Below are 24136 nucleotides of genomic sequence, written 5' to 3' on the forward strand. Positions count from 1 at the left end.
TAGCATCCACCGCCTTATACGGCCGAAAGGGGAAGGAATACTCTCGCATTTTCCATGGATCGCCTCTATGTTAGCAATCATCGATTAATTTGGAATGCCCTTTTCGTATAAATCGCTGCTTAGCATCCACCGCTTTATACGGTCGAGAGGGAAAGGAATATTTCTCGCATCTTCCATGGATCGCCTCTTTGTTAGCAATCACCGATTAACTTGAAACGCCTTTTCCGTATAAATCGCTGCTTAGCATCCACTGCCTTACACGGTCGAGAGGAGAAGGAATATCTCTCGCATTCATTTATGTAAAACATGTAGGGAACTACTTCCTGCTATTATGGTATAATTAAAAACACATGTATAATAGTTGTACATCATTGTTTAACGTCTATTATATCATGAAAAAATAACATAACCTTTTAAGAAATTAAAGTTGGCACATGTTAAGAACACTATAACCAACTTAAAAACAACAATGTAATTTGGAACAATATAACCTCACTTTCGACGAAACTGAACTTTTTAGAAGAGCTAAAAGATGACAGAAAAATATACAGGGTGTTCCATTTAAAAAAAGTGAGATTTTTTCATATGAAGTTTTGCAACTTTGGATCTACCAAAAAAACACCCTGTAAGCTATTTTTTTAATGTTTCATAGTAGATGTATTTATTTGACTTTTACTTAACCCAGGATAAAAGATATAAAACCTGGAAACAAAATTTAAGTAATAATTTTGACAATATACTGATGCTTGCAAATGCTCAATTTTTCTTAAAAATCGAATTATCTTTAAAACTACTAGCTTTCCGGATATTAACCATATAATAGAAAAGACGTACAATTACACGTAGAATTCAAAAATGCATTCAAATACAGGGGGTTCCATTTAAAAAATGTACCATTTGGGGGCCCTACTTTGTGAGCGCACCCTGTATAATTCCAAATATTTTTAAAATGTGGAGAATATTTAACCATATTATAATACAAAAGCACTCTATCGAAAAATCTTATCTTCAAGGCATTAAGTTACTCCGCGCAATCGTTGACTCACCATGTACATTCTGCGCATTCACGGACCTGATGCTTAAAATATGCGATATGTTTGCTTTAACTGCAAGAATCTGTGGTTAAAATTTAAAAGAAATATTTCGATTACTAAGAAAATTGACATTGCGCAGTTTGCGCATGCGCACATCTGTTTTTTACAATATGCAATACGTTTCTCTTTACTAGACGCATCTGTGCTTAAAATTTGAAAGATATCCATAAATAAGACAGTTGACTTTGCGCATGCGCACATTAATCCTCAAGATTTTTCTTGGTTGAGGTGCCAGAGTTATTAGCAACCGAATGCAAAAAAAAACGAACTAAATAACATATCTTGAAACCTGTAGGCGTAGTTAAGGCCTCGGACGGACGGAGAAAGTGGCCATAATAGCGCCTTCCAAATGAAAATGGATGGAAAATGCGCTAAAAATAAAAGCAAACACTTTCTCATTGCCACTTTTTGAGCTCTAAAAGACACCAGCGTTAAGAGAGTTTCAATACAACATTTAATTGCGGAGAAATCATCAACTTTAGTTTATATATGGCCCGTAAAAAAAGTACACACTGTATTGAGTGGCATTTTTTGAAATATCGCATTTTTTTGGATCCAGTGATCCCAACCGGAATTTTTATGGTGAACAAAATTGTTATTTTTTGCCCAATAAAGGGTAAAATGTAAGCGCTTATAGCAAATGGTAAAACCATCGCAATCGCACGGGTGACGAAAACGCATCTTCAATAATACCGATTTTTAGCAGGTTGATAGTACTGAAGCTACCTATTGGTAGTATCCCGAACGTGCAAAAACCTTTTCCTGAAAATTCTTTCTTTTCGTTCACGCTGCGTTAAAGCTATAAAAGAAAAACGCAGCTTCCTCCCTGGCCTCAGTAATGAGATTTCATGCCCTCGGAGGGACAGGCGCAATCCATACAGGTATTGGTTGCATTAAAAATACAGAAAACAAATAGAATATTCATAACATAAAAAATAAAAATACACGCTGCATATTAATAACATAGCAATGGTTCAAGGGCGGACCCCTGAGGTGCACCAGCAAGTAAACAAAATTGCAGTAGTGTTTATGCCGATCTCTTTAAATCGTTGTTGTAATAACCTCTCACCTACAACTTCATTATGCATACCATGAGGCATACCACTTTCAAATATCAATAAATGAATATTTACGATTGAACCTCTCGATTTCTTAATTATTACATCTCATCATCAAACGCCAGATGTTTACAGTTTCACCCAAAAAGGTATTAGCTTTTACTTTCGGTGAATCAACGGTGTTAGTGTTACTCTGAACTCAAAAGATGATTTTTTTCCAGGAACGCGGCTGGGAATACAAGCAGGTGACGGTTACAAGAGTGCAGGGATACGGTTTCGGTATAGCCGTTTCGGGAGGACGGGACAATCCGCATTTTGCCTCTGGTGATCCCAGCATAGCCGTAAGTGACGTTCTCGCATCCGGACCTGCCGAAAGACTGCTTCAGTGAGTAATTCACTTTGCTTAAATTTTCCTGATTTTCTCGACTTTGTACTAGCATTTTTTTTTAATTTTCAAAAAACGGTAATTTGAGTTTTGGTCACAATTTTAGCGTTAACGACCGAATTATAACCGTAAATGGGATCTCTCTGCAAAATGTGGATTACGCAACAGCGGTTCAGGTACTGCGAGACTCCGGGGATACGGTGGTGCTGTTGATCAAGAGACGGGTGACGAACCATCAGCACAGCCACAGCCTAGGCTCGGGGCCTCCACTGGCGGCGCTAGGAATTAACCCGCTCCCTGCGAAGGTTACCCTAACGAAAAATTCCAAAAAAGAAGGTTTGTGGTGTCACTTTCAGGTGTCATCATTGCATCGACTGTTGTAGATTTCGGAGTGGTGATCGGATGTAAATTATTTATAAAGGAGCTCTCGACGAAAGCGCGGGAGCAGCTGTTAAGCACAAACCAAAGTTTAAACGAAGGCGATTTTATAACGAAACTGAACAACACCAACTGCAATGATTTGATGTCGTTAAAAGAGGCGAAGAAGATCATCGATAGCTCAAAGGATAAACTGCACATTACGGTTGCTCGAGATTTTAATCAGACCTCCACGATCTCGCATCAAACTCAAAGTTCTGTGAGCACAACTGGTGCTGTTAACAATTTTTACAAAGGTACGACCTGCTAGTTTTACATTTTTCAACTTCTACTATTTTTTCGAGACGATATTTAACGTTAACGTTGTTCTACACACAAATCTTCCCATGTGCAAAACATGCAATACGTCTTCAACTTCACAAAATTAGAATAGCTAGTCAGAAAAATTTTGTTTGCGAATTGTTGCGACGAACTAATTAGATGAATGAAAATAAATAAAGACAAACAAATCTCGACACGTCGGTGGCAACCGGGGTGTTCTGTCGGCGAAACGGACGGACGGACGAACTCGAGCGCCACCAAGAGTACGGCCTTGCTACTGGTGATTGCTAAAACAAAATTAAACCGGACAGCAATTTCCCTAAGCGGGAATAGTAAATAATCGGATTCGGTAGCGGTATCTACGGGAAAGCAAATGCAGGAAAGCGAAACAATATCCCCCCCTTATAATTAATGGAACAGAAAGTAGCGAAAAGCTTACCTTGCAATTACCGGAGCGGGAGAAATTACTGTACAAGAAAAAGCCAAAGATATAGATACGGTTTTCCCAACCAACACAGCGTACTTATTCAGTTATCTACATCCAAAGATTAAAATTTCATTAATTTATTTCTCGGCTTCTGGTCATCATACAAATCCGGGACAATTTACAAACATCTGGTAAAATTAGATTGCATCCAAGGACACCTCACACGACTGATTTCGATAACGTTTACTGCAACTAAATTCCTACATCTAATTAACCCCCATTGTCTCTTGGAATTTCTCAGGTCGGCAGAAAGGATTCGTATCAACCTAATAATGACACTTTCCGTAACGAAGCGCCCAACTAAATCGTTTCTTAATTCCGGGTATTCATCTACAGAGTATACACGAAAACGGGTGACTTCAAGGCGGAAAACGGGTGCTTCGTTACACAATTTCAATTTTGTTTCACACGTTGCTGGATATAAAATATAGGTTTGATTCATTAAATGAAATACAAAAAATGCAATGCCTATTTCGTGATCACATGTCCATGATTTTGAAATTTATCATTACCAGATAATGGTACAATCTCCTGTTAAATATACACACACCCTTGAATGCTAAACAAAATTTTAATCCAACCACTGAAATTAAATGCAAAATAACGCAAATCCTTTCTTCATACCAATAATTTTCAGGGGTCGATTCCTTTAGGAATATTAAAATTACTTCGAACGAAATTCCTTCTGAGAATTCCTAAAAATAACCGGCCACTACTTTATACAAATCAAAAAATGTAAAATAAGTTACAGCTATTGACGTGGGTAATATTGTCTTCTGGTAAGAAATTGATCTTATCTCACCTTGAACATTCTGCTTCGTTTAGAAATATGGAAACAGATCGCTTGGATGGTACAGTTGACTTTGTGCACTACCCTGGCTAACCTTATCTTCATGATGCATGCAAAATGTGGCGGAAGAAAAGATCGTATGAATCGATCATCCAAGAAAACCTGCTTCAATTTCATGACGTTATTAAGCCCTCCAGGTGCAATCATGAAATTGATAAAACTGGCTAGAGGGCACCTTAATTAAGCGTTTTCAACAACAAAAATTGCAGGAGAAGTCCTAAATTTTCCACAATCTTAATACACAGTTAACATAATTTCGTCGAATATTAGGTTATGTATATTTCACGATTACTTTTAAGTTGGTAAGATTTCCAACTTCAATTTCTTAAAGGTTATTTTATATTTTCATGATTTAATAAACGTTAAAAAATTATGTATAGCCATACATGTGTTTCTAATTACACCATAATAGGGGTCACTCCCCCTTTCGAGTGATGAGGCGATCGATGTTAGTCACCGGCTTATATAGAAAAGGCTGTCCAAGTTAATCGGCGGTCGCTAACAAAGAGGCGGTCTATGGAAGATGCTAACGATGTACCTTCCCCTTTCGACTGATAAGGTTTCCCCTCTCGGTGGTCAATACAGAAAGGCGATCCTTGCCATATGCAAAACTCTCTATACCACATTCTTCTTTCCTAAAGCATTCAAATGACATGGAAGTGTCGGACTAAACCTAAAATGCTATTGTATATTATACCTATTAGTACATACTTTTATTATTACATTAACTGTTAATTATATACACGTTAAACGCAGCATAGTTCAAGTTAGTAGAGAAGAAAGTTAACGTAACCTCAGATTTCGATTAATGAAATGAACGTTTAATTAAAATTGTGGTAAATTTTGGCCCGCAAATTTTTTGTTGAAAACGCTTAATTAAGGTGCCTTCTAGACATTTTTATTCATTTCAAGATCGTACCTGGGGGGCTTAATAACGTCACGTTAACACAATTAGGCAAAGATAACATTCTCCCACACAAATAATATGCTAGCTCTTTGAAGGTCTAACCTTGTCTCCGAAAACCCCCCTCCGGTCTAACCAACGTTTTGTCTCAAAAATTCCACGCGTTGTTATCGCTTTTTATTTCCAGACATACTTTTGTTCATGTTCGCTAAGAAGCGGTATATGGGTAAACTTTCCTATGTTGAATGAAATACAAATTAGAAAAATTAAAACTTTTGAAAACGCCTTTAAGACACCACCTGTTACAACAAGTGAAGGGGTTTTATTTTAAAACTCGATTCGAGGGTGGTTTGTAGATTATTTCAACCTAATCTATCAAAGAAATGAAAATATTTTACGTTTTGGGAAAGTTACAACCCCGCAGTTGAAAATTGGTAGGAAGAGGAAATTTTCTTAAAGATTAAAAAATGTTTTAAAAATGATTTCTAGACACTCTTAAATCCATACAACGTAGTTCCTTGGCAAATATTTGTCCCCATCAAATTATACCTTATATTTGAGGAAATATAATACTTTAATTGTTGCATTTATTTAACATAGGAAGATTGTTGTAAAGAGCAACTGCTTAAAATTGTTGATGGGGGTAGCTGGAACCTGTTAATTTTAGATGACTTCCTGACCTCACCGCAAAGCTACTCCAATCAAAATTTGTATGTCCAACCGCCGACCAGGAATCCGAACGTAAACGCGAACGGCGGATTTGACGACAAACTCGAACAAAACGGCGGGCCCAGTTCGTTGGACGACAAAAGCAACCTGGCGCCGCGCGGCCGACTGCGACAGCCCCTTTCGGAGGCAAACATTAATCAATTGAACAGGAACAGTCTCGAAGGATATGGGAGGGCGAAAAATCGGGAAGAACCGCCGCGGCCGCCCCCGCCTAGACCCGAAGGTACATACGGCTATAATGAATTGTGACTTAATTGGTTTTTTTTAGATTATTACAGTAGTCGAAGGCAGTTGTACGATGACGATCCGATTATTCACAAAACGAAGCAACCGGTGTACGTTGCCTGAAACCGCCCATCTTCACTTAGTCTTTTGTTTGTTTTTTTTGTAGACCTGATGCCAGGTACATAACATTCCATAAGGAGGGATCGGTTGGAATTCGTTTGACTGGTGGAAATTTCGTCGGGATATTCGTGACGGCGGTGCAACCGGGTAGTCCGGCATCATTGCAAGGTTTACAACCGGGGGATAAAATTTTAAAGGTAGCTGCCAGGGTGCCAATTTCGAATGCGCACGCTCGATTTTTAGGTTAACGACATGGACATGACGGGTGTGACACGAGAGGAGGCCGTCCTGTTCCTGTTGAGCCTTCAGGATCGCATCGAGTTGATCGTTCAGTTCTGCAAGGAGGAGTACGACGGCATCGTCGCCTCGCAGAAGGGCGACAGTTTTTATATTAAGACGCATTTTCACTACGAAAATTCGGTTAAGGGCGAAATGAGCTTTAAGAGTGGTGACATCTTTCACGTCATTGATACCTTGTATAATGGAGTAGTGGGCTGTTGGCAGGTGTATCGAATCGGTAGGTACTGTTCGTGTAGCAATTGCGTGTTAAATTTCCAAATCACCAGGACGAAATAATCAACAAGGGCAGAAGGGCATTATACCTAACAAGTCTCGGGCCGAAGAACTGGCAACGGCGCAGTTTAACGCTACCAAAAAGGAAATGTCGGCCAATGAATCGAGAGGAAGCTTTTTCAGGCGACGGCGGAACTCTAATAGACGGTCAAAAAGTTTGGGGAAGGTAATATTCTCTCTTAACAATTGGGTATGGCCAACAGTTTTACATTTGCTCTTTTTGATTTATTACATGAATATACAAGAGTAGCATTCATACCTTTAATTTGCTTTAATTTGCTGACCTAATAAGTCAGAGAAATAAAATGAAATAGTCCAGAAAACGAAAGTGACGTCATTGCTCTCATAGTCTTATGAACCTCTAGAATCTACGGATTTCCCACCCGGCCGTTTTACTTGATAGATAACGATAAAAATTAAAATTCAAATTAATTAACAGCGCTTCTTATAAGACCACTCACGACTTAATCGGATGCCGCTTACTGCAACTCATTTAATTAACCATGGTTAATTAGTCTTACTTGTTTTGCCAAGATAAGAATTTTTAAATCGGTCATCTAGTTAACACTTATTGCTACATGGAATTTCAGATCAAGCGGCTGAACACTTATATACGGCAATTGGTTTCCTTATCAGCGGCTAAGACGGCACTAGAAATTAAAGCAAGTAATTCTGCCTTCCGTCTCAAAAAAAAATAGTTCCGGAACAACACTTTTAATAACGAAGTGCCTTTAGATATCAGGTGTTCAATAAAGCTGGTAGTCATCTATGTACAGCGTGTTCATAAATTTCGGTCTGAGAACTGAGTGCTTCGTTACCTACGCACACATGGCGGGGGTGGTAAAGAATATTATGCTTATCATTGTCTTTAGGTTTTCACGTTCCCAGCATTTGTGAAGTTAAACAAGGAAGGATCGTTGTGTACCGCACTGTACTGGGTCGATCTAATATCAGAGCTATGACGTCACATAGTTTGTGCTTTGAATTCAAACTTCCCATTGGATTTTCTTTTAAAAACTCGCATACTTTTTGACAAATGTAATGAATCATTTGTTAATGCTTTATCTAAAACATGGGTAACATAAGGTTAATGATAGGCATCAGTGCTATCGCAAGTGTTAGGTCCGCTGCAAACACAATACACACTTGTATGTATTACAGGAGCATTGGGACGATATTTTATTCTCCGACACCGTATCAAAATTCCCCGCCTACGAGCGGGTCGTACTAAAACACCCGGGTTTCACGCGACCCGTCATTCTCTTCGGACCAATCGCGGACGTGGCCAGGGATAAGCTTCTGAAAGATTTTCCCGACAAGTTCATTTCGCCGCGTAAGTTTCAATTTTGAAATGTCGCCCCCTATTGGCTGATATTTATTTTAGAGCTCGATAGCAATTTGGACGATTCAAAACCGCAAAAGATGTCCTCCAACATTATTCGACTGTCCGCAATTCGCGAGGTGATCTCTACTGGAAAACACGCGCTTCTCGACATCACGCCGAATACCGTCGAGCGGTTGAACTACGCCCAGCTGTATCCGGTCGTCGTGTTCTTCAAGGCGGAAAGTAAGATAATCATAAAACAAATGCGGCAAGGTTTACCAAAGTGAGTTGACGGTTGTGTAGAGGGCGCGCTAATCTGTTCGTTTGCTGTAGGTCGGCGCACAAAAGTTCCAAGAAGCTTTTGGAGCAGTGCCAAAAGCTGGATAAGGTGTGGAATCACATATTCTGCTCGACGATAACCCTAAACGATAACACTGACAATTGGTACAGAAAAGTACGCGAGATAATCGACAAGCAACAAAGCGGTGCGGTTTGGATGAGCGAAACTAAGGTTTGTACTTGGATGCATTTATAGCGTACATTCAAATCAAGAATCCCATTAGCACCAAAACAATACACTTTTACGTCCTTGTTTAGTTTTCGAGTCATTCTAATGGCACTAATGTGATTCTTACTTTGAATGGAAGCTATAACTTGAAATGGACAATACCAAACTCTTCCGGTGGTGGTAATTTCTTATTTCTTTTTCAGCTGGGCATTGACTTATTTACAGATTTCTATTTTCCCATCGCTTACCTCTCGACGCGAAGTAGCAATTCCCTACCCAGTCGTCAACGTTCCAAACCCAAAAAGCACTCCAAACGCGCCCCCCTCTCAATGTACAGCAACCCCCAATACCTACCCGTTTCCAAACCTCTGTATCACGTGCCTAGCGAATGCAGCGTATGCAATCATCATTACGCGAACGAATATTATGCAAGTAGAACTTATGAGTGCTTGAACGCTGATAAACGTGTGCCAGACGCTTACTCGGTTAATCTGTTCGATAACCGTGTGCATGCCGCCAGTGAGTTTCTTAACGACAATAATAATTTTAACGATGTCGGTATTCCAATCGTTGAAATCGAAGAGGGTCCGCCTCTTTTGCCTCGGCCGATTGATTTTAATGTGCAAAATTTGACTATTACGGAGGAAGTGTTTGGGGAAATTTAATTGTTTCATTCTATTTATTTGTTTGTGTATTTTTAGAAACGTTTTAAAATTTATTATTTAACAGTAGTTGGGTGCATTTCATCCTATCAGTGGCGTTTGAGATATCCGCTGAATTTCTAACAGTAGAAGAAAAGTAGGCAAATGCAAATTCTGTCTTCTTGGTTTTCTTGTAGAAAGTTCAAATTCAAAATTCAAAAAACCGCCAATACAAAAGGATTTACTGGTAAAATCTTTAAGTCGCCTAGATCTTAACGAACATAGTTAGAAACAATGGTCATCAATCAGATACATAATTACATTTAGTAGATAGATATTATAACTAGTACTGAAAGACAGTTTATTGTGTCAATCAGTGGAAAATTTAGGTTGATTACTGGTCATAATAGCAAAACAAACATTTTTTCGCCTACTTTCGGAGTAAAATGTAATTTTCGGTCTACTACTAGCGAACGTATAAATGGCATTACTCGGCACCGATTGGCCACGAAAACGCAGACTGGTATTAGGGGTTGAAATGGCCGGCGGTTTGCAGAACCAACGTTGGAGACTCAATCGCCTCACTGATAGAATGATAAAATCTTTATTATAGTAGTTCCGCCTAGGTCGGCTTACTGTCAGCAGCAGTAAACATTTTACAACCTACCTAAACCAGTGTAACTTTCTTTGAAACACTTCAATGCATATTCATGAAGTGATACAATTAAAATGAGTCAATTATAAGAGGAGGAATTAATTAATTCTTTCTTTCTTAGTGACTGCCTTCCCGAGCGCTTTCTTTACAAGTTAAATATCCATTTCGGTTTTTATTTATTACTTCCTGGAAACAACGAAACGTGCCCAAGCATTTCTGTTTGTTCAATCAGTCCCGTGTTCAAGTTTTGTTTATGTGACAAGTTCTGAAAATGTATAGTATTGCAACTGCGTCAAATAAATATCGTCCGTTTATAAGGTGACCCATATTATTATTTAGAAGAGGTTTTGCATCTTGTTATTTTTTGAGCGTAAAGTAACAATCTTGATATTGTCATTTTTGTACATAAAAAGGTTAACAGCTCATGAAGATCGAGACCAACTTATTACATAGTACAATTTGCATTACCATTTAAAATGTCCTAATTCCTAATGATACTGTGAAATTTGTTCTGCTTTCTCAATGCTCTCCACTAATTTTTGACAATAACCTTCTTGTTTCCAATGTATTAACAAGCATTTGTGATGTGTATCGTAATATATTTTTTAGCCTGAAGAATCATTATCCGATGACTTCCTATTCCCAATGTCATCGCTGCGTTTATCGTACGCGAGCTCGCCGGAAAGCGATCTTGAGCACAGCCCGGGCCCGCCCGTATCGACGGGACTGTCCGGCGGCGGTAACGGCAATGCGGGAAGACTCACAAAGGCCAGTTCGGATCCGAGCGTTGTTATGCCGGACAGTAGCACAACCGATGTCTTACCACCGTATCAAGTACGTGTACCGAAACGGCGTTGCCAAATTAATTTAATCTGTTTCAGCCCACTTACGATACACGATACGGATTCGGAAATCAAAGCAATTCGGAATCGCAGCTTCCCCCCAGTACCCCGCCCAATCCGACGAATCAAGGCCCGAACCTAACTCCCGAGGTGCCAGGAAATTTGGACCCTCAAAATCCCTACAAGCAGAGTGGTTTATATTCCCACTCCAATGATTACTCGAAGGAACCGCGGAATGACTACATCAAAGAAGGCCATAAGAGACAAAGTAGTACTTTACATGGGATGTTCAATCATTCGAAGGGGAATAGCTTAAACGAACAGAACCCACGCAGTCCGAAAGATGAACGTATGTACGCCACCGCGCCGGATCTGCCGCCGCGGGTCGACCGAGCGGTAAAACCAATTGGACTTTTGGTTACACCGACAAAGACTAATGGGTAGGTACTATTGCTTTATCCTATCTTTCTTGACCTTCCTCTACTTTTTACTCGGTGTATCTCCAGATTGTGATTATGCAAAAGAATAAAATGCCAATGATCCGCTGTGTTGATATTCATTTTTCCCAATTTATTAAAATGCACTGATTACTTGTCTTGAAAATTTCCTGCCATATGCCGTTGTATACAAAATTTTCAATGCGTTATCCAATGACGCACTCGCTTTCCCCAATTCTTGTTATAGATTGTTATCGCCAGACATGCTTTTCTTCATGTTCGCTATGAAGCGGTATAAATGTTCCTATGTTGCAAATACAATTGTTTTATTAATTTGTTAATACTTTTCTAGCCGATCCGCCCACGAACGCTTGTTTGGGACGAAGCCTCTCCAACAAAGCGATAGTAACGAGCAAAATAATAACGCGGAAAGCTTTAATAATAAATTAGGCTCGTTGGAAAGGAGCGTGAATTCGAAATCGGATTCGCTGTCAAGTTACGACTCCTATAAACAGCAACTTCCAGGTAATTCGGGAATAGGCCCGAACGCGCATGATGACTTAAAAACAACTTTATCTAAAATCGACTCAGATAACCCGACAACACCATCAAAGTACCCTGCAAGATGGGATCAAAATAATCACAGACACGATCGGCTGGGCTCCAAGTTAGATCTGAAGTACGCTATGGGGGTCAACAATGTTAACGATCACCCTGACCAAAGTCCGCGTAATTCGCACGAGGTCGATAAAGAGTCCTCACCTCTCGATCACCTCAACCCGCGCATGCTTTCGGAACGAGATCGACAAGAAATGTATAGGTTAGTCTAAAAGAAGCACAGATCATTTGTATACTCTCCGTTTTAGATCGCCAGCAAAACAGAATAGCTTCACCAAGACCTACGTTGAAACTAAGACTGATTATGGAAAGTATAGGTTAGCTTAAAAAGGACCCGTAAGCATGAAATTAACAGCTCATTTTTCAGCCGCAACAACAATTCGCAAGACTACACGCGCACCTCCCATCAAGACTTGACGCAAGCTCAACTAACAGTCCACAACGTGCCTCCCCATCATCACAATCAGGTGAAAAACAACTACCACCACTCCAACGGGTTCGAGCACCAAAATGGCCCCCCAAACGCGTACAAGCCCGTTCCTCCCCCCAAACCCAAAAACTACAAGCCGCCATACAAGAACCAAGGTTACGGACCGAACGATGGCATCCTCCAACCGTCGGTGCCGTACCAGCACGCTAAGAGTTACAGCAATTCGATGGTAAGTGAGGCGCGCGACCATAGCGCCCAGTGACCATAAATTATAACCACCCCCATCGCTTGAGTGAAATTTGAAAACAGCATCAGAATTCACAAACTGGAAGAAATCGAGAAATAAATTTAAAAAAACGTCATAATCGAAAAAGTCAAAGGCAGTACTTTCCGCATAGGTGCACACAAGGTGCTAGAAGCAGAGGGTTGTCTTTGATTACCGGACTCTTACCACACAGGGTTCACATTAAAAGAAGAAAATCAGCCTACAAGCCACGTATACATTAATTTTAAAAAAATCAACCTTTCCCTCGGCTACCGTTACAAATGGATTTATATTGAAATCAGAAAAATGAAGAGAGATTGAAAGACGTATAAAAACATACAGGGTCATCGAAAAATGTGGACGTGATTTTAAACATTAATGTGTACGACTGTAATAAAGATAGTTTAATTTCTTTTTCACAAATAGATAAAGAAAACCTTACAGGCCTTTTTTTACCTAGTTTAATGTTTCTATGTGAACGCTCCTTGTCGTACGACAGACATCTAAACGATAATCCGTCCATGTCCGCTGAATCATTTCATGAGTCACAGTTCTAATGGCAGTGTTGAGTCGCATGTCCCGGATTTTTGCAGCGCAGACAATGGTTTGGATGTCACACCGAAAAGAAATCGCGACTACAGACTGACTGGTCCACAATCGACCGAGGTGGCACATGCGCATGCGTATAGTTGCATCTTCAAGATCAACCTAATGACTACTTAAAACTCGAATATTCCGTCTGTATTAACGTTCGTTGCGCTGAAATCGCTCCAATAATACTTTAAATTAAAATCGAGTCCACCTTTTTCGATGACTGTACAAAATAACAAGTATAATAACTTGACTAACAAGTAAGACATGGAAAAGCCATATAACTTTACACATTTTGACGTTTTCATTTTTTAAACTCAAAAATCCAAAAAACATTTCTGATTTTATATTATGGTCATTGTGCAGTATGGTTTGGACTCCTTGTGAACGCTTTTCATTAACGTTGTTCTTAGCAAGATCAGCGGTCGCCCACAATGAACAGCAAACACGACTATTACTACAACATGCCGCCCGCGAACAACTGGCACACCGAAACCGCGGTCAGATACAACTCGTCCGTGCACGGACCGTACGATATGGCGCCGCCGTACGACTCGCATCGTCACACGAACATATCGTACGCGTCGCGCAGCGAAATAACGCCGATCTCGCAGCGCGACAACTCGTACAGCATGGAGAGCGCGGACGTCGTCGAGGCGAGACTACCCGAACGCCACAACATCGTCGACCTGCAAGGCTCGCGGGAGCAGAGGGGGTCGGCGTTCGAGCTCTACCGTAAACCCATGCATCACAACATGAGGTTAGTCAGTTTCGCTCTTTGAATGTGTACACTGGTATTGATTATTTTTTATGTAGGATACTGTATTCTTTAGACGTTTGAAGTAGATTGGTATGTTGTGTGGAGTGGTTTTTTTTCTGCTTGCTTTTTTCGTGTTCAATCATTGATTTTACTTAATTTCAGCTAATCTGATTAACACTAATTGCTATTACCTTACAAATTGTTTTAATTATCCAGTTTGTCATTGTATAGATAAAATTTTCGTTTTTTAAATGTGACCAAGGGTAGATCCTTAATCATGAGAAATTTCTTGATCCTCGCACATGAAACTACACCAAAAAGAATATTATATTTATGAATTTAACAAAAGGTTACAACATTAACATATTGCAAATAAAATTGTTTAAAAAACAATTTTTTTAAAAATTAAAAAAAAAATTCCGTATACTTAAAATATAAAAAATTTCATTAAATGCTATCTGTGGCGGTAGATTGCTTAAAATACAAGCCGTATTTCCCTGCTGAACAGCTAAACTGAATCTTTGTTTTAAAAATTCAAAACAACGTTTTTCTTGTGTTTTTTCAAAAATTGTTTTACTAATTTCTGAAGTAAACTGTTCAGAGAACATAAAAAGATGTAGGACAAACTGGAGGCTCAAGTTTGAGACTTGTTAAAAAAATAACTGTTTGGCAGATATGAATGGAATTGGTGTGAAATGAAAGCCTATACAGGGTGGTGTTTTTACGTGGACCATTAGAAGTATCTTAGGAACGGTTTGGAATTTTGATTCGGAACCCATACGGTTGTATCAGAACGATACCGGAACTTTTTTATTTCAAATGGCACTATCTTTTCTGATGACATTTTTGAATTCCTCATAAAAAATCAGTATGATTTTGTTAATATGACGCTGTCTAACTGACATGGTTTCGAAGTTATTTGACAGAACCGATTATGGAATATTAATTTTCAGATGCGTACTTTTTAAATCTGCTAGATTCTAGAACCACTCCAATATTTTTTACTTTGTCTTGAACATGTAACGCAGTTCTACAGCATCCTTATACCTATTATATTATACAGGGTGTCAATTTTAAAACTTGCAGTCGGACATAGTTTCCAAACTAAAGAAGATATTGAAAATCGCGCAAAACCGTTTCGGGGGTATCGAGGGGGAACCAGAATGACGTTATGAGTGACAACCCCCCAGCCGCCCCTCTTCAAAAAAAAAAAATTATTACTTCTAATAGGTATATACTTTTTCCAAACAACATAGATAGCGATTTTAAAGGATTAATGTATAATCCATGTGCGTATTGATGTTGTAGACATTTGTAAAAATTCGAGATGTATAATATAAATAATAGTGGACCTAGAATACAGCCTTGTGGGACCCCCCAGCAAATCGGTAGTATAGCAGATTTATTATGTAGTACCAGTTGCTTACGATTTTTAAGATAATGTACTTGCACCGAGCTTAATCTGACATAATAATAATAAACTTATTAAAATTTCACGACTAATGGTGTCGAAGGCGTTGGAAAGGTCAAGCGTTACTATTAGAGAGAGTTTATTTTTATCAGTAGGTGCGAATATATCATCCGTTAAGTTTATCAATGCCGTGGCACAACTGTGACCTTTTCTAAAACTAGCCTGTGGGTAGTTAAGAGGTTGAGAAAACGCGAGTGCGATAAGAACTGTAAATTTTCCATTCCGTTTATAACTGATGTGTCACGCGGTTTTACGTTCACAAAGATTAGGAATAAAAATAAATTAAAATCATATTGACGTATTACTCGAATATATGTCTAATTAAGTGGGCTGTTAATGTAATTCCATGATTGCCATGTCGATTGACGTCGGCTATTAAAACTCACCCTCTTTGTAAATAAAACGGTTTCGGTTGAAAAAGATAACACACCGTCCATTCAATGGCTTGTTGCAAAAGTAGAAGAAAAGTTGGTAGGTGCAAAATTCAAATCTAGTAAAGCCCAGTATAAAGAATGTAAAAAAGTTGTTTTCGTGGATGAATAGAAAGCATCTTACATACAAAGTTTTAAATCCATCGACGATGCTGGCATATACGAAGGAAATTTCAAAGGTATCTTCTATCCTTTGGTGCATTCATTCAAAACTTCAAACAATACATTACAGCGGGTGATGCGCAACAAGAAAAGGGACCCTTTGTTTTCCTTTTCTACAACTATGTACGCGATAGAGTACCCATTGGTATACTAACAATGCTGTGATTAACAAATGGGACAGATTTGGCCGCATAGCCCAAATTACACACGTGTGTGAAAGCTTTAAACAAAGGGTAGGTACAAGTAAAAGAAATCTTTTGCATTTACAGAAATAAGTCATAGTTCAAGTAACACTACTTAGCAACCTTTAAAGCACATCCGATTTGGCACGCATTTGAGTGTGCAAAACGGAGATTTTGATTCAGGTATAGTCAATAAAACTATTAAGTAATTACATCAATAGCACTCTAAGTAAATAGCCTACATCAAAATAAAATAAATGAAGGTGTACGTTTTTTATTAAACCTGGAAGACAAAACGAAATTAGAAGTAAAAAATATTTCAAAATGTTCGCCATTAACTGTAAGGCAGTGGCCTAACCTATCCATTGCTATTTAAAAAAATTCAATTGTTTTTCATTACTCATTTGTTTTCTAAAATAAAAACAACTGAACGGTGTCTTATTATGAGAAATAAAATATTAAACAACTTAATATAGGAAAATTTCGTATACAGCCGTTATTTAGCGATATTCCATACATAATGAGCACCCTGTATATTATTATCATTTTCATTATCTTGACTACCTGCAATAGGTACATAGAATAGGTATAAGAAAGGTCTAGAAATGACAGAAATCTGCGTTTTGGATCCCTAATCATCAGTCCGCTTATTTTCTGCGAAACCACTAAATCGCGTTCTAGCGCGTGAGATGAAAAACTGAAAGGTTTTCGAAAATGTGCTTATTATTTTTATTTATTAAATCAATTAAACGTTATGCTACCAAATTATACTGTGAGAACAAATAAAGCAAAAACACTATGTTGAGCAATCGAGTTGAGTTTCTCCCAACAAAATTGGTGTATAAATTACGATTTAGGGCAACAACGTAATGAATGCCAAAGTTAAGTTTTGATAGTTGCACACCTGGAACACATAAGCCTTCATATAGCGAAAACTCGAGGTCGACACAAGGTCTAGGGACTGAGGTATAACACAGAACGATAGACAGAAGGACGGAAATGTGTGGATATAAGCGCTCCACTTTCCTGAGTTGCGCTGAAAAGTAAAAACGAATTTCTTTAGCGGGCGGTATCTGCGCGGACACAGGAAATTATTAGTATTTTGTCCGCCCGCTCTGTAGACTGGCAGGAGTTCATCATCGCATATGGGTTTAAGGTTTCAACCTCAAACCTTCCAATGCATTTTTAGTTTTATATACTGAGAAGCGAACCTATCCTTCAAATAAGACTTCTTTTGAAAACTGAATGGAAAAAATCCGATGAGTTTTCTAAGAAAAATCCAAAATGATAAAACCAGATTTCAAAAAGGTTGCTATTTTGTAACAAATTAGAACATTCTTTTCGGCTCTAATGAGAACTTTAGACTTAACGGCTGTTGGCTTGCTTATTCTTGTGCTTGACCAGTAATACCAATAAAAAAAATGTGCATGCTTGAAATAAAAGAGATCACGATCGAAATTAACACATGTTCTTATTTTAAGGGATGAGAGGCAATATGCTTTTTACGGATCGCAACCTAACATTGCTCACATTTACACGAATAATGCCTCCGCTACTAACAACACGCCAAACAAAATAACGCCTAAGCTGACCAAAACACAATCATTTAATCATCGTAAGCGAGACGGCCTAAGTACACCGCAGCTTTTTAGAAAGTTCCTCTTTAAGCACAGAAACAAAGACGGCTCGGCTAAGAGTGGTAAAAAGGTAGAGAATCGAAAAGAAATCGACGACGCGCACATTTACGGCAACATACAAAATAGCAGGGATGTGACGTGCGCCGTCGTGGACACGAACGGGGCCACGCTGATAAATCATTACTGGGGGGTGTCTTTAGATATACCGAAAAATGCTATACCCGAAGGTAGGAGGCAGGAGGTATATTTCGTCATCACCGATCCACGACTTTGCAATACTGCGCCGCCTTTGGACTTAGAAAACGGTATACAAAATTAATACCAGTGTACACGTTTTACGACCACTCTGACCGTTTTACATTTATAAGCCGTTCTGTTTTAGGTGAAACCATGCTGTCGCCACTAGTGATGTGTGGACCACAAGGTACTGAATTTTTGAAGCCTGTGATTCTAAGTATTCCCCATTACGCAAATACTCTACCCAGTCTAGGTATAAGTTTGAAGGCGACCGACTCGGAGAAGGATATACATACCGATTGGGATAATATATTGTTACCAAGCAATCACGCCACTAATAGAGTTTCGGTTAAAGTCGATCATTTCTAGTGTGTCACTTTTATTATTAAATTGCAATATTTTGTGATTTTTTAGTTTTAACTAATAATTGTATTATTAGGTTTAACAGGATTAGGTTTAATTTTTACCAGTCGCATTCAGCAGCTCAATTTTGTTTTAGACAATTCGATCGTAATTTTGTTCATTTTGCGCAATTTAATTTGGGAATGTTGCGCTTGCGATTTATTTGTACATTTATTTTATACCGACAAACTACAAACTTTATCGTTTTTTTTTGTTTAATTTAGTTTAAGAAAGTTTTATACTGTACTACAAAAAAATATAGTAGAATATTATTAATGTTGTGTTATTGCTATTTCGAAAGACGAATTCAATAATTCATCCCATCTATACTTTATCATCGCTAAGATGTTTTCATTGCGTCGTACAATCAATTGAAGGGAATACGTATGTAGGCAGCCATATGGACAGTGCTGCATTGTGGGTAGGATACCCCTTACATAAACGACTTCTATATTGACCAATTACTACAAAAAATGTCTGCAGTATGCCTGCAATACTTAGCGGCAGAAGTCGAGAAGCGACTTACCCCCATACTCACAAGCAGAGCCACCGTTAACTTTCATGTCAAAACGACGGACATTTCGCGGCACTTCCGAGTATGAATAGCAGTCTGTGTTCAAACTGGCGGTTCTTTTTATACACAAATGGGAAAGGGAACTGAATACAAAGTCTTAATTTTGTGCGTAAGAAAAGACGAGAACATATCAAATATGTTATGCACACAACCAGGCGATGACAGGGAAACCTTCTTCGGGACAAAAACCCTTGCATAGCCCACGCAAATACACGAACTAAATTAACAAAAGTAAAAGAAAATCCACATAACATTTCAAATTGTGTAACAATAAAAATCAGGGCACGAATTTCAAGATTCTAGGGACGTCATATTTTTTCCAAAAAGTCAACGTTTATGTTTCCAGCTGGTTGGACGTATAATTATAAGAGAAATTATGTAAAAATACACATGCTTCTCTGGAACATTTGATACATTTCAACGTACACGCTTTAAAAATAGTTTATTAGGAGGCATAGGGTATAATCAAGTCTTTAAAGCACACGCAACGAGTTTAATGGTACAACGCGTAGCGGAGTTCCGAATCGTTACTTGTGTGAAACCATCCACATCGCTAACGGGTTTCTTACATCTCATTGGTCTTTTAGGACTTTCTAGAGGTTTGCCCCAGTTATAAATTTGTGGAATAGAAGCCACTGTTCGCAGGCTAATATTTAATGCCTGGCTACGAGAAGTTTAATAAATTAAGCATGAACAATATGACACCGTGTAAACAACGTTGCAAGGGCGCCGTGACGAGAGAGATGAGTCGACCTCACCGTGTTTTACTCACGTCAGGGTGTTTATGCATTTTACAAAACAACGTGCCAAACAAGGATGATTATGCAAACAACGTGCCACATAAGAATGAGGACCACAGCCTGCGTTAGGTGACACGCGATTTTGGTTATTGACACCTTTCCAGTTAAGAGTATACTTTATGCAGTTCAATGATTTTAACCTAAAAATTATTTTCGCCTTTGTGTCTACTCTAATTGACTCTTTTGGTTCGAGATTTGTTTCATAAGGATAATATACACGGTGTTCCTAAATATGATGTAAATTCAGAAGAAACTAATTCTTTCGCTTATTACTAATAGTTCATACATATAAACATAGGCTCGCAAACGCTTCGTTACCGATCTACAGGGTGTTATAGTTGTACCGTACACTTTACCTTACAGAATCTAAAGTATCTTGAATGTTATTTAATGCAAGTAGTAATCTCTGCATTTCTTTATAATTTATTTGTGTTTTGTATATACCTAACATTTCATATCTTTGTTTTGAAATTGGCATGATTTAACTTCAATGCATCACATATATGAAAAATTCCGTTAGCCTTTATTGTTTAATCATTTTCATTTTTGGTGTAAATGTGAACTGAATTTACAGTTATTTTTTTTACTATATGGTCTTGACCCCAACTTAAATTTATAAATGTTGACCATCCTTTTAAACATGCGGAAATTATCGAATTGTTTGATGTGTGTATGGACTTGTTGGTAAACTAACATTTTCGCCGTAAATGAGACGGCCCCAGCGTTGATAAATAACTGTAACCGCATTAGTTACGACACCTAATGCCGGGACTGTTCGCGAATCTGAACTAAGTATAAACTGAGAAATCTCGAATGAGGGCCCATAATTCGCTACTTACCTGTTCCAGGGGTGGAACTCTGCTAACACAAAACTCTTCGGTTTAGAATCTCTTTTTTTAATATTTGTAATTTTACCTTATATGGTCTATCATTTTATTCAAAGGATTTCATTTTAGAATATATATCTATAAATAGATGCGATCATTTCCACACATTTTGTTGTAAACGTTGAATTTGCCCCCCAAGACCATCTTAATTTCCATGCTGTTTAGAACTAAGGTAAGGGGGTCCTGCCTTAGATGTTTGATAACATATCACTTTTCAATTTCAAATTATTATTATTGAATTATAAGTATACTTACGTGTAATTAAACTCAGGTACTTAAAAAAATGGGCAATATAACTTGTCTGATAGGCTCTCCTAAGGTTGGCAGATGTGGATGTAACATTTTCTGATTTATTTTCGTTTTCAACATTGATTTCACTATCTGAAATGTCTGATCTTCATTTGTTTCTACTCGTATACCTACTAAATTCAACTTGTATTAGGTACATAATCTTAAAATCCATAGTTACTTACCAAATATACGTAGAGTTACTATTTTTACTACGTAACAATCAGATTCAATTCCAATGTCACTTATTTCGTAACCACCATAAACTGCAGCCGAATACTCGTTACAACAAATAAGAAACAACCATATATATCAATCCCTCGATCTAAAAGTAAGTACTCAAATCCAGAATAGAATAAGAATTTGATCTTTTATATATATGGAAACAACCGACCCAATAGATAGACTGTTTATTACTGGTGTCAGGTGTGGTGGTGGTGACTGGTGAGTTGGTGGCATCTGCTGCTAACGTATATAATCTGACGCGACTCCGTTAAAGCAGGGGATTTGGAATATTTCACGTCGTGCCGACTTAAATTGCAACATTACAATATTAATAGTTGAAAATTGTTATAATTTTAATTGATATTGTTTAAAAATCAGTTGTAAAAAATTTATGTACTTATGCGTTATTAAAATTATGGTTATATAGCTTTATCGGTTCTTTATTTCTCTGTTGTTTTGAGTATCAGTACTGAATTTTTTTACCAGGGCTCAGCACACTGCCCTGACTACGGCCCCGCGTTGACCGTAAGCATCCTAAAGATTTGTTTGAAACGCCAGCAGAAGATGCATCATAACATAAGCTACAAACATAATCTCCATTTTTAATAAGCAGGTGTCCTTCGATCCGAGACACCCTGTATGCTTTGAACAGACTCCAAAGTAGTTGTAATGATCGTACCGGTAGTTCTAGTTTCATTACAGTAGTTCTATTCGTCTCTTTGTCATTTGTTTTTGTTGTGGATCATGTCTATAGAAAACAGAGAAATGCAAATTAAAGAGGAACCACTAGATTTAGAAGAAGTGCCTTGCATCCAATTTGATGTTAAAATTAAACAAGAAGACGAAGTGCTTGTCCATTGTCAAGAGTACAATTCCGACAGTTTAGAAATAAAACAGGAATGTAGCAATGGGGATCCGTTCACAGAAACTTTTGTAGCAACAGAAGAATGCTCTGGATTGACTTGTAGAGACTTGAAGGATAAACTACGTGCAAGACTAGGCGCAATATTGAAAAAAACGAATCTATCGAACTTACAACTGAACCAATTACAAAATGAAAATGGAGTTTTGATCCCGAAATGTTACCACAAGCTAAAAGAATTTCATTGTGAACAATGCACGTTTACTACAATGTGGAAAACGAGTCTAAGAACTCATATCAGAGGCCGTCACTCTGGGCACCGTTATAGAGAAAAATTTAAATGCCCCGAGTGTGACTTTGTCACAATCTGGAAATCGAATCTAATTAGTCACGCGAAAGGATGTCACGGTTTGGAAGCATTCAGTTGTCACCATTGCAGCTCCTCGATGAAGTGGAAAAGGTATTTGGGCAAGTCCAATCTCGCAAGTGTAAAGTGTGACCCACCCGGTTTCATCGAGTACAAATGTCACAATTGCCATTTTACCACGAGAATGAGAGGAAAATTAATTAAGCATGTGAAAGGGTGTCATGAATTCGAAAAATTTAATTGTGACCGGTGCGACTTTGTGACAAGGTGGAAGGCAAATTTAACCAATCACTTTAGGGTGTGCCACATTTCTGGTGAACTTAAATGTACCGAGTGTGCGTTTACGACTAAGTGGCAATCGACTTTAATAAAACACATTAAAGGACGTCACAGTGCGTGAGAGTTAGTCTCAGAATTACTGGACGAGACAGTTAAAAGGGACGTTGATAAAGTGCATTTTATTTCTATCACCATTCCATGCTATAAAAGGCATTCTTTGAAAATCTCTGTTTTACTTTAGGTATAGGTATACTGTATTTTACTTAATTAATGAAATTAATTATTCTAAAGATTCAGAGAGGGGTATTTTGTTGCTTCTTCCATTTCTTTGGAAGAAATTTTGATTTTTGAATTTAGTTCAGATGGATTTTCTGTTAGGTACATCAAAAATGCAGGTCTGGAACATCACATGACTTTCCTACCTCCGTAGGTCATGTAATTTTATTAGAATATTCTAAGTTACTCTGTTCACATAAGTATAGCACGATTTAATCCCACCATATGACTCACCGTATCAAAAAAGTTCATACTACATAATGTATTGCTGTGTGCAATATGGTATGCAGTCAAAACGACCATCCAACAGGCACCTACCTAGCTAGCTCAAATTACACCACTTAGTTTCTTTTTAAATGTTTCACGGGCACATAACCAGGTTGCGATACGAGAAAAATCCTAACACTGACTTCAAATTCATCGCTGCTCAAATTTTGAATTGAGATTAACATTCGGATAAAAGGAAATTAGAAAAATCTGACACAAAAATAAAACCCTCATCTCAAATTGACACATAATTGCTTAATGAAAAGAAAATGCACGAATTTATTGTAGCAAACATCATGAAAACAAAATCAAAAAAAAGTTTAAGGCAAACAGTGCCTTTTTGAATAATACACCCCGTTTGCAAAATGACCAAATTGAATAATAATAGTTCTCACAATTCAGTTAATTACACTCCAATTTATCTGGTCAGGACACGGGAGCGGGCCCAGGGCCGTACCTAGTGGTACTCGAGTGGGGGGGGGGGGGGTATATAGAGACCAAAGTTTGCCGACTATAAAATCGAGAATAAAATTTATTACTTAAAGGAAAAAGAATAACATACCCAGTCGTAACTCGTAATAAGAAATTAAGAAT

General features: G+C 38.1%; 1 protein-coding gene across 6 annotated transcripts in view; it reads left to right on the plus strand.

Annotated features, from left to right (window-relative positions):
* The window catches only part of LOC116178534 (tight junction protein ZO-2-like), a 61682-nt gene extending 42689 nt beyond the window's left edge, over window positions 1-18993 (plus strand). The window contains exons 2-22 of one of the 6 annotated variants that reach the window (XM_031498046.1): window positions 2374-2537; window positions 2644-2873; window positions 2921-3211; window positions 6145-6429; window positions 6475-6541; window positions 6598-6748; window positions 6795-7068; window positions 7118-7290; window positions 8286-8457; window positions 8509-8731; window positions 8782-8959; window positions 9160-9384; window positions 10862-11086; window positions 11134-11534; window positions 11884-12056; window positions 12123-12351; window positions 12398-12466; window positions 12517-12808; window positions 13849-14195; window positions 17923-18383; window positions 18461-18993. In XM_031498046.1, the coding sequence (XP_031353906.1) occupies window positions 2374-2537; window positions 2644-2873; window positions 2921-3211; window positions 6145-6429; window positions 6475-6541; window positions 6598-6748; window positions 6795-7068; window positions 7118-7290; window positions 8286-8457; window positions 8509-8731; window positions 8782-8959; window positions 9160-9384; window positions 10862-11086; window positions 11134-11534; window positions 11884-12056; window positions 12123-12351; window positions 12398-12466; window positions 12517-12808; window positions 13849-14195; window positions 17923-18383; window positions 18461-18684 (4854 nt within the window). In that variant the 3' untranslated portion in view covers window positions 18685-18993. Of the gene's footprint in view, window positions 1-2373; window positions 2538-2643; window positions 2874-2920; window positions 3212-6144; window positions 6430-6474; window positions 6542-6597; window positions 6749-6794; window positions 7069-7117; window positions 7291-8285; window positions 8458-8508; window positions 8732-8781; window positions 8960-9159; window positions 9385-10861; window positions 11087-11133; window positions 11535-11883; window positions 12352-12397; window positions 12467-12516; window positions 12809-13848; window positions 14196-17922; window positions 18384-18460 lie in introns of all 6 variants that reach the window. The other 5 variants (XM_031498044.1, XM_031498045.1, XM_031498047.1 and 2 more) reach the window with 5 other exon arrangements.
* Window positions 18994-24136: the final 5143 nt, after the last annotated feature.

This window comes from Photinus pyralis, unplaced genomic scaffold, assembly GCF_008802855.1.
Source record: "Photinus pyralis isolate 1611_PpyrPB1 unplaced genomic scaffold, Ppyr1.3 Ppyr1.4_LG8, whole genome shotgun sequence".
NCBI lineage: Eukaryota > Metazoa > Arthropoda > Insecta > Coleoptera > Lampyridae > Photinus > Photinus pyralis.